This window comes from Diabrotica undecimpunctata, chromosome 7, assembly GCF_040954645.1.
Source record: "Diabrotica undecimpunctata isolate CICGRU chromosome 7, icDiaUnde3, whole genome shotgun sequence".
NCBI classification, from domain to species: Eukaryota; Metazoa; Arthropoda; class Insecta; order Coleoptera; family Chrysomelidae; genus Diabrotica; species Diabrotica undecimpunctata.
In genome coordinates this window covers 92271769-92284079 of record NC_092809.1, presented here as the reverse complement: position 1 = coordinate 92284079, position 12311 = coordinate 92271769, and the positions used below count along the sequence as shown (strand labels likewise).

Sequence of the window (12311 nt, the reverse complement as noted above, 5' to 3'; positions counted from 1 at the left end):
AAAAAAGAAGAAGTAACATTGACGATTAGTTTTTAGTAAACATTTCTTTTTCCTTCACAAAATATAGATAACCAAGACCCTCACTATATTTCACAAATTTGCGACCGTTTTGGATTATCGCTAGACACTCAACAGCCAATTGTACACTCTACAGTAGAGTCTCTACTGTACAGCCATAAGCAGTACGAAAGTAAATTGCTCTAGTAATAAAAATACGAAACAAAGTAATTTTTAAATTGAATAAAAAAATCCTTTTTACAGTACTAACACAAAGTTATTGACAGTAAATCCTTTTGATATAATTCATGTGCACTGCACATTTTACGCAGAAATGTTTTTTTGCCAACAGTTTTGCCTTTTTGTTCAACATCAAAGACAGTTCCATGTTAATGAGGTTATGAGAATATTTAGATATTTGAAACATATTTTTAATTTTATATTTGGCTGCAAAATATTTGTTACAACTAAATTAATTATTACCTAGAATTTAATGTGTTCCTAATCTGTGAACTCCGAGATTAACATAAGCGTTGATAATTACTGAATCCCCCATAGCCTGTATGTTATGGAGTTTTACTATAATAATTTGGAGAAGCTGATATCTTACTTTAGCGATAATTCTTATGGAGGCCCTTACGTATGTGATGTATTAGTGCAGTGGCGCACCCGGGGGGGGGGATTAAAACCACTAGGGCATATAAAGTAAAAAATACCTATATAAAGAATAGTAGGAAAATGTAACTTGCCTTTCACACGCTAATTTAATAATTAAATTATCACTTTATATATTTAGAATGCAATAATTATAGTATAAATACACAATAATTAATAATTATTATGTACTTTTATATTTTCAGAAAGAACGCTTAGAATTATAAGATTTGGCAACAGTGCGAGCCGAATAATTACACAGTAATAAAGAAGTGACATGTGCCTTTGTGTATCGGATGAAAAACTTCGGGAAATCACCAAATTCTCATTTAATCGGTGCATGCGAGTAGCATGCGCTTACAGGACTGTATCCGCAGCGGCCTTGTGGACTATCACGAGTTGTGTTTCTCTGCATGTCAGCGGTAAAAAGGATGTCTCCGTCTATGAGAGAAGAGAGCATTTGACAACAGCCATAAAAAAGAAGAAAAAGAAAGATCAATGAAAAGATGGTAATAAGAGTATAACAACACAAGATATTGCCCAGTGGACCAAGATGCTGATCCCGAGCCTAAGGGACTGGGTAGATTGTCTGTTTTAGGGCGTATCTTCATAGGTTCAGAAAGACAGATACAGATAAATGCCTATACTGCGTATATTCTGACACTGTTACTCACACAATGCTGGAGTGTAATATATGTACAGCGGGGAGAAACAGAATATATAGGTATAAACCCTGTGACTGTGAGAGAGATGATCGTGAAGATTACGGGAAGTAATCCAAACAGTAATTAAAAATAAATAAAAAAAAGAGAAACACCAACCGGACCAACAGAGATAAGATCTAGATAGAAGGGAGCGTTCCAAAAATGTCATCAGCCTTACAGAGGCCATCCCACTTTCGGAGTACGGTACGTGCGACAGTCAAATGCGCACAAGTAAGAGAGGGTAGTTTTAGTCGGTAGACAGGATAACAGATACTTGAATATTTTCACTGCTATCTTTAGTAATTTAAATTAAACTAAAACCCAAATTTTGAGGACTCAAAATGGAGGAAGCATAAAAAAATTTTGGTGCCCAACCAAGCCGTCCCCACAGGAAAATTCTAGGTGCGCCACTGTATTAGTGAGCCAAAACTACGGACAAAACAAATACATTCGAAATTTCCAAACAAAGTATCTGGAGAGTTTTCAAACAAATTGGGTTTGGGTTAAAAATGGAGGACGATAGAAAAGCCTTGTGTCAAAGAGCTAGTGTCGTTCACAAAAGAATCAAGATTTTAAGAAACTACATATAATAATTTTTAAAAAGAACACACTTCATTTGTTTATTTAGGCGAAACGTGGGTTTTTGCTAAATGTGTAATAAAACGGATTTGGCAGGATGAGAATAAAACCCATAAAACATACAGATACTGATGGAAAGGGACATATATTACCGCGGGTAGAAAACATGGTTTTATTGATGGAGTGGATCTTGTTTTTGTAAAAATTAAAATCGGTTGATTATCACTATAACATGAATACGGGGGTGTCTGTGAAACAGTTGAAAGGAAAACTGCTTCAAAGTTTACATGAAGCTTCTATTATAGTTTTGGATAATGCCCCATGCCAATCGGAAATATTAAATAAGAAACCAACAAATTCCTGGACAGTACATAAAATAAAAGAATGGTTAACGAATAAAAATACTTCATATCCTCATGATTCTTTCAATCCGGAATTACTATATTTAGCCAAAGGGAATGAAAAACTAAAAATACTTATAGTAGACGAGATTATACATAGTTTTAAACTTTATGTGTTAAGACTGCTCCATTACTATTGTGAATTCGATTCCATTAAACATATTTAGTGAATATGCAAAACTTACTACGATAACTATATTGGGTTATAGTGACGCAGCAATTTTGCAAATATGGCAAGAAGCACTGAATGAATGTTTTCATTATCTCATTAGGGAACATCCATAAATTACGTTGTGAACTTTTTAATACCCTCCCGCCCCTTCGTCGTAAAGCGTCCTTTACAGTAAAGGCCCTCCCTCTTGTCGACGTCGCAATTGAAGCTCATAACCTACTTTTCAGTAATTTTTAAAAAAAATTCAATTATATTTCTGGATTGTTTAAAATTAACTATAAAACTTTATTACGAATGTACCATAACAATAATAGAATCATATTTATAGACAATAGCGATAAACTGAAATACACCAAACGACGTCAGATATGCGCTCCTGCCCTTCTCCCTTCTATCGTATACAATCGTAGAGATAATGGATTTTGACAAGAGCTATGAGTCATGCCGATACAGTACACAAGTTTACCTGTTATTTACAAGGTCATAGCTCTTGTCAAAATCCATTACCTTTAAGAAGTCGAGTCCCCCTTCCTCTTCTCTACGACGTATTTATGAATGTTCCCTTAAGAAATTTTTTAGTCACTGTTTTTATTAATAATAGTCATTATTTACAATCCAAAACAAGAAACGACGTTAGTGATTATAAATATGGATCTAATTCTTGATTACACTGTTACTGTTTTTATTTTATCAGTAAATACTGTAATTTTCTTCTATTTTTGCACTAATAATTGTACATTTCTGTAAATGCTTTTATATTTTTAATATATATTTATTTAATATTTTTGCTTGTCGACAGTTCTTCAAATTTTGGGAGAATTTGCTATTAACATTCTCAGCACGACGGACCGTTTAAGTCAAAGCTTTCATTCCTAATCCAAAAAAGTCACAAATTCGTGAAATGTACTTTAGTCATGTCAATAATTTAGAATGTACACGAGGGCTTATGTGTATTGAGAATTTATAAAAAAAAATCCCAATGGAAGGACATAAGTACATATTAGATAGGAAGGCGTACAAATTAGATTTTGACTGCTAATTAGACAATCAGGATAAAAGCTGTAACCTTAATATGTGTTGCACCAACTGCCAAAAAGTTTAATCGGGTGGCTTAAAGGTATCCACAAATCGATGCCGTTTGCTATACCCATGATATGGAGAACCAAAAAATCATGAAAGACAAATGTTTGCCATGTCAAAGTAGCATGTTTTTATTCATGTTTTATCCAATTTTGAGTCTGCTATTCGGCCAGTTCCGCACGATGCTTTCGTAAACCTCCAGGGAAGTGGAGTATCCAGATGTACCTTCAACGTTATCCAATACATTGAATTCTTTCGAAGATAAACATGATCCCCATTTTATTACAACAAAAAAATCCCTCATTTAATTTCACAAGGGAGTTGAATGACCTTTGTAAGAGATTTGAAACAAACTAAGAAACAACAATTATTTGTTTTCCCGACTAAGCAACTGCCATTCTTTACAGCCTGACGTAATAATACCGTATTCTATAAAACGTACTTTGCAACTTTCATCTTCTTTCTACAAAGTAGAGATATGGTGTAGTGCAACTGGAAAGATTGTTTAAACTGGGAAGAAAACACGTGCCTCGGAAATAGTGATTATTCGTAGATTCCTCGAAATGAGGATTCTATAAATCATCTTAAAAGCCGTACTTGTGCATAATGGAATATATTTTATATCTCTCTGTACCAGTGGCCTATTCTACATATCATTAAATTATACAGTACAAGGTGGGCAAATCCCCGTTAATCTCAAAGTGATTGTTGCTTACTATGTGGTGATAAAAACAGCGCTATGAATTCAATGATTTGGTTTTAAGAATAATAATAACGTAAGGGCCTAGCGTAAAGTGTAAAATCCACGATTTGCTGATCCTTCCAAAGCAATACTTCCACCGTTACATATAAAACTGGGTTTAAAAGTTTAATAAAACGATTTAAGGGAATGAGCAAATCAGAAAAAGGATTTCAATATCTTAAGGAAAAACTCCCAAACTTAGTAAAGCGAAAATAAAGCAAGAAATTTAAGTCCCCAGATTCATAACTTATTTAGATAGTGCTTTTAAAGAAACTGGCACCCGGTAGAGAAAAAAACATGAAGTACCTTTAAATTGTTATGGGAATTTTTTTGCTAGACAATGTGACTGTGATGTGTATATAGAATTGATGGGATATAACGTACATATCTTGTAAAATTCATTTTCTTTATTTCCATTGGGATTTTTACCTGCAAATTTAGTAGAGATCAGTGATAGTCAGGGTGAAAGGTTTTTTTCTGCAGCCGTCCAGAAAATAAAACTTTCGGTATGATTTATTAAATTTTACACAACTCATACCGAAAGTAGCTACTTTTGGGACTAATTTTTTCACTTTCGGGACAATTTTGGGTAGCTAGGTAACGGCGTAGACAATATCAACTTCGTATTTTATTACGACAACGCTTTTCATTTAAGATTCGTGGGTTTTCGCTGTTTTAATAAATCATCCCAAATTTTAGCATATGCAGATGATGTTGCCCGCACAACACGAAAGCTAGAAGAAATGTATACCACCTTGTCAAATGCCTCAAAAAATATGAGCCTGCAAGTAAATGAGGAGAAAACTAAGATAATGGCATCAACACCAAACAATAGTCAGAAACATCGGCCACCAATTCACGGTTGATAACTCTACCTTTGAAGTGGTGGACAAATTCACATACTTAGGCTCCCTGATCACCAAGGAGAACGTCATGACGGAAGAAATCAAGCGAAAAATAATCCTAGCAAGCAAATGCTATTTTGGACTGAGTAGATATATGAGAAGCAAAAAACTTAAGCCAAAAAACAAAAATAACCATAAACAAAACCATTATACAACCAGTGTTTACATATCGGAGCCATGGACCATTTCCAAGGCAGATGAAAACCTCTTGCTTATATTTGAACGAAGGATTCTGAGTAGAATATTCGGTGGCATCTGTGAAAATGGTGTTTTGAGAAGGAGGTACAACTACGAGATATATCACAGATAAACATATATTTGGTGGTAAAGACGTAGTATCCCTTATAAAAATATGAAGACTAAGATGGGCAGGACATCTGACAAGATCACAGCAGAACAACCCTCCTAGAAGAATCCTTATGTCACAACCTGTGGGAAGTAGAAGTAGGGGTAGGCCAAAACTCTGATGGAAGGATGGTGTAGATGAGGATGGTAGAAAAATAGGCACAGCAAACTGGCAACAGTTGGCAATGAATAGAACTGACTGGCGTAATAGACTTGGAAAGGTCGAGGCTCTTTTATAGGGCTGTAGCACCAATGATGATGATGATGATGTGTTTTTGCTGTTTTTCGTTTTTCAATTCCAATAAATGGAAATGAGCAGTGAAAGTGAAGCCGAAATAACTTCAGATGAGATAGCCGCTAGCTTTAGCAGTTTCCCTAATCTCTAATCCCTAATTATGAATTATTGCCAGTAAAGTCAAGAAAGAGGTATGAATTGGTCTATGATTTATTTCAAAAATGGAGCAATGATTAAAAATGTACATACTATAAATGAAGAAGTCATGCTTGCATATCTAATGGAAAAATCTAATATCTTGAAGCCATCAAAACTTTGGAGCAATTACTTGATGCTAAGTCCATACTTAACATTAAAAATAATATAGATATAAGCCGCTATCCAAAAGTTATTGTTTTTCTTAAAAGAAAATCCATCGGCTACAAATCAAAAAAGTCGAAAGTATTGAATAAAGAATAGATCCATTTTTATCAGAAGCTGAAGATAAGATCTACTTAATGACAAAAGGTTATATAATTAAATCTAATTTCTTTTTTTAATTTTTTTTGTGAATTTTAGGTTGCATTAATAATTGATTTGGCAGGTGATTGTCGTCGTGAGGAGCTTTGCAAAATGAGTTTAAATAATATAGAAGATAAGATAACCATGTTAGTGATTAAAATTCCTAATTCTAAAACGAACATTTGTGGTTATTGGAGAAAATAACATTTCTTTATACAGAAAATATTTGTCATTATGTCAAGCAAACACACCGCATCGTAGGTTATTTGTATATTACAAAAATAGAAGGTGTACTATACATATACAACCCATTGGTATTCACACTTTTGGAAAAATGGCAAAGAATACACAGGGCACTGCCTACGAAGCTCAGCCACTTTACTGGCTAATAGTGGTGGTACTATAAAGAACTTGAAAAGACACGGAGGATGGAAAACAACTAATGTAGCAGAGGGATACGTAGAAAATTCTTTAAGAAATAACATTCACATAGCTTCACAGATTGAAAATTTCCGCAACCAAGTTAATATGTCAAAAAATAGTAAAAGGACTGACACGTCTAACACTAATTTCAATACTGCCACTTCTGTTAATATTACCAATGTAAGTAATTGTTAGAATTGCGTTATTAATATTCATAAGTAGATTTTTCTAATGTTGAATTCACGAGAGTAACTTTAAAGTATTTAATAAAAGTGAATAAGTAAAGTTTATCCATATATTCTTTTTAACATACAAAACGGCTGTAGAAAAAATATTGTACGTAACACGATCCAAAAGTAATTTTACGAGACTCTAGGACTCGTCTACGGCTCGCCTTGGAAACTTCCTACTCGTCTCGAAAAATAATACTTTCGGAACTTGTTACGTAAATTACTATCTGATATCAGGAGATATCAGATTTGAAAAAATAGTACCAACAAGAAAATAGAATGATTATGCTTGCCGACAATTATTGACAACTGCTTACGCATGTTTCGGAAGCTACTTATAGCCGCAAAATTTAAAGCATAAAAGTTTATATAAATTATAAATTTTGTAAAATTAAAATAAAATTTCACATTTTTTTTTATTGTGTTGAATCACTTTTCTTTGTTGGTTTTATATTTAACTGAATTTTTGACTATTTTATATCTAATAAAATACTGGAGTGATGTACTTCGGCTCAATTTAATGATATTGCTATTAGCACCAATGTCTTTTGACTTAGTTACTACTGTATTATATTTATCAAATTTAATAATTCATCATTGAATAGTATGTCACGTAAAAAATAAAAAATTTGATCTCCATCCTAACAAGCCTATTTTCGAATGTCGAAGTTGCTTCATGTCTATTTTTCGGTCATTTGTAAACATTTAAAATGTACTAACATAAGTTCCACGTTTATATAATAGATCAATTTCCCAGATAGTGAATTGGTAGATTAGGTAATATTGAATAGCCTCCTCATTCACCCGATTTGAATCGCTCGATTATTTTTATTGGTGATACTTCAAAAGTAGAATTATAAAATTAAACCAGAAAGAGTTGCAGAGCAAAATGACTAATGATATCAGAAAAATGGTGAATCTGACAACGTTACAAACATCAAATTCCAAATACCACAAAATGGTTACATCATCGGTTAACACACTAACGACCAGTTAACACTGGCAAGACAATAGAGGAAACAAAATGACGTTAAATATATGACAAGAAAATTACGAGACGCACGAGACTCTACAACAAATCTGATTAAAACAAACTACCTCAATGTAAGTCAACACATCTATTTTTGGCGAAGTGGGCGGAATGACAAAAAAACGATTGACAGCTATGAAAATGGGTGTATGGCGGAGATCAAGCGCAACATTAAGAGACAGAAACAAATCAAAGAAATCATTATGGCCTTAAAAGACAATCGTGTAAAATAGTGAACAGCACTTAAAATGGTATTCACATGTATATACATGCCATCGTCTTCCAAAAGCAGCGTAAAATGGAAGGCAGTCTAGAGAAGAACAGCGAAAAGACGCGAAACAATCTGGAGAACTACCATCAAGAAGGCAATGAACGTGAAAAATTTACGAGATTTGTTTAGATAGAAGATGGAAAACAGACAGTGAAGAACCCCTATGGGACAATTATATATAGTAAATTCTCGTTTTGTAAAAAAAAAACATTACTCTCCAGCCTACGGAATAAAACTTCTACAAATCCATGAATGTTATATACATACACAAGGGTATGTGATATTTGTCATTTTTCATTATTTTTATTACATTGCTTTCAGAAATTTTAAAATAAAAACTTTTCTTCGTACGTAGGTAGTTGTGAACAAATTCTTCAGATATATTGTTTGCTTTATTAGGGTATTATACCTTACTTAAATATTTTCAAATTAAAATATAAGCATCAAAATATACTGGACAAAAGAATAACTAGTGTCTCACATCGTTGAACAAAAATATCAGTACTCATACTTACGCTGTAGCAACCGTCTCATAAACTTTCTTCAGTGTAGCATTGGCCATAGATTCTGACCTCACTGCAGATTTTAGTTCTTTAAGAAATGCTTCCTTCTCTTCTGCATTTATATCTGGCGGGTGATTATGTGGTCTTGTCATTTTAAGTTCATTTATCCAACCACCCACAGGTATTGTAGCTCTACCACGACAGCCGGCTTTTTTGTGTTCTGCGCACCCTAGGTAACTACATTTTTTTTTGTTTTTAGAACTATAATTGTCGACCAAATTAATTGTACCCAAAAAATTAAAAGTAATAATTGTACTATATATAGAAAGATTAAACGTGCACAAAACTTTATGACTGAATTAAATCTGCACGGACACGGAATGAAATATCACGGCTAATAATGAAAAACCCAAGAGAGGGATGGGACTTTCAAGGGTTTACTGTTTATAGTACATTTGAAAATGATAGCACAAACTTAATGCACGTGAGATAAAACCCAATATAACATATAAAACAGTGAAAATAGAATATTCACCATTGTTCTGAAAATGTTTGGGTTTTACCTAAATTTTTTAAACATAACATTTATTTCAATTCATAAATTTTGTAGTCATTTTAATCCACAAATATAAGTACGTAATCTCTACGGGTACAAAACATTTACAATTTCCAAAAAAGGGAAGGTCAATTTTAAGTCCCCAACTTTCTTAGAAAGAATTAAATTTTCCAAACGGCAGAATGTGTTTTGCAGATTGTGAATCATTTTAGTTAAGATTAACAGGTTGTGTTTGGTAAGTCCTGTGATATAAGATGCAGAATTGTTAGGTATATAAGAAAAAGCGATATTACTTAGTGAACTTTTGTAGTAAAAATGTTGCAACGTCTAATTTTACTCCTGTCATTTAACCGTGCCAATAAGAGCTTTAGTGTTAAATGTAGATGATGATCTTATACATGAACATTTTAACAAGTACCATTCGGAGTATAGTTTTTAAGTGGGCGCTCATAACGAGACGCTGACCCTCGCTCCGACCATAGGATCGTACCATATTATCGATCGCCAGGTAAAATAAATTTAATGCGAGCATTCAGATATATATACCCTTAGTGTTCAGATATGGCCGGAGCAGAAGCAACTATTTTAGACTGTTAAAACAACGAAAGAGTGAACGTATTACCAAAGAATATAGACGCTTAGCGTCTATATTCTTTGGTATTACACAAGCAACTAAAACTTCAACAGGGAGAAAAACCCATTCATATAGATGATAATGTGAAACAATCTATTCGAAGAAGAGTTCATTCATTTTAATTACAAAAAAAAGATTCCAACTTTGGATGAACTTTTAGTAGACATTAATGAAGACGAATCTTTGCCAAATATTAAAAGAGGTAAATTGTGAAAAACTTTACGTGAATTAGGATTCGTTTAAGAGAATAACAATAGAAAATCTGCGTTCATATAGAAAGAAGAAATTATTTGTTAGGGAGGCAATATTTAAGGAAAAATCGAAAGTTGAAAACACAAAATTTTTTATTTAGATGAAAATGGATAAAGGGCATTTAAAGATCGCAGTTTAATTATCACTCATATTGGAGGGGATAAAGGATTTGTTGATGGAGGCTTGCTAGATTTTATTTCAAATTCTACAAGCGACTACCATGAAGAAATGACTGCTGATGTTTTTGAGGAATATTTCAGTCAAATGATAAATTTATTACCGGCCAATTCTGTAATAGTCACGGATAATGCCAGTTACCATTCAAGATTAAAGGAACTGTTACCTAAAACTAAATGGAACAAAAAAAACGAACTCATGGATTGGCCAATAACCAAAAAATAGTAGTGCCAGCAGGTTGACTCAAAAAAGGTAGTGACACTGTTATTGCAACTATGCAAACAATATTCACCAAAATTTAAATATAGTGTAGATGAAATAGCAAAAGAACATGTGTGTTAAAGTGTTGCGATTACCACCTTATCACTGTGAACTTAACTCCATAAAACTAATCTGGGCTCAAATGAAGGAATATGTCGCGAGAAATAATACATTTAAACTTCAATAGAACCATTGATTATTTCTGTGAGAAACTAAGAAACTGATGATGATGCTTCCTTAACAGAAGAAGACAACTTATGTATTTCGATATGTAATTATATATTTATATTACTAACTATAAGTTTATATGACGCTAGTACTCGAAATATATTTATTATTAAATTGTAAGGAAATGTTGTAAACCAATATTTAGTATTTTTATAAAAATTATGTGGGTATGTAATATTGACACTTTTATTATATTGACAATTTTATGTTCTCCATCGCTGAGGCGTTCAGCTATCGCTTAATCCTTTAGGGATTGCTCATTTACATTTTATAATATTGTATTTGAGGTTTGTCGGGGTGGACATATTAAAGTAGAGTGAATATTCATAGATAAGAAATCCACAAGGAAACTAAGTTCCAGAAAACGTTTTGTCTTCATGACATAGCCGGATTGGGTTTTTTAATTTTTATACCTTTTATAAAGGATTTTAACATTTTTTTTTTCAGATAAGAAGGTATCAATTACTACGTTTGTTCTGCGTTGACCAACCCTGTATTTAGACTTTTGCTATAAAATTTGTGCTATTAATAATCTTCAAATGTATTATTCAAATGTATATAGTGACGATCAATGCTCAATAATATGCCTTGACCTAATTGAGAATTACATCGATTCACTCGCTTTACAGGAAACCAACGAGGCAATCCAAAAACTAAAACAAGGAGCCAGGAAATGATAAAATCTTGGCAGAATTACAAATATGGGGAACACTAACATAAAAATATAGTATAGTGGTGGCCATATCTCAATGCATAGGTAATTACCCATTAATTTTGATAATTTAAAATCGTGTAAATTAATACAGACGTCTAAAGAAAAAGTCGATTAAATAAAGACATAAGAATGATTCAACAACTACAATGCCGAGCATAAAATTAGGATGACCCCGTAATTTAAATTTATTTTGGAAATTATTATTTTTTTATTTATTTCCGGTTCTAACATAGTTTACTAGTGGACTGCTAGAAAAAAATTGTTGCTGTTTTGATAAGCGTTTGAGATAAATAGGACCCCTTACTCTAATTAGAGAATGTAGAAAATGTATTTCAGCTTGCACAGGCAAAAAACCGAACCGATTTTGATAGCGAAAAGGCTTTCGATTAATAACCCAAGGTGTGCTGACGATACGGCCAGAATATAGCGAATAATATAACTGAGCTGCAAGATTTAGTGGTCATACCTGAAATGAGAATATGGGCTTAACATCAAGATAGCAAAAACCAAATATGATGATCAGCAGACAACCCCATATTGAAGGTCAGTTGAACAGAAATAATAGAGCTATTGAAGTAGTTGAAAGATTTAAATACCTTGGAGCTACATTAAACCACAAATGGGACCGAATGTGACCTGGAAGTGAAGATAAGAGTTCTTTTAACCCTAAGAATCTGAGTCTTGAAATGCTACATATGGCTCATCTTAATGTACGG

The 12311-nt window shown here is 33.0% G+C and overlaps 1 protein-coding gene across 49 annotated transcripts in view; it reads right to left on the bottom strand.

Annotated features, from left to right (window-relative positions):
- LOC140445580 (uncharacterized) overlaps window positions 1-12311 on the bottom strand; it is a 538348-nt gene that overhangs the window by 501842 nt on the left and 24195 nt on the right. The window contains exon 6 of one of the 49 annotated variants that reach the window (XM_072537705.1): window positions 8785-9033. The exons of 47 other annotated variants lie outside the window; for them this stretch is intronic. In XM_072537705.1, the coding sequence (XP_072393806.1) occupies window positions 8785-9033 (249 nt within the window). The remainder of the gene's footprint in view (window positions 1-8784; window positions 9034-12311) is intronic. One more of the 49 variants, XM_072537707.1, reaches the window with a different exon arrangement.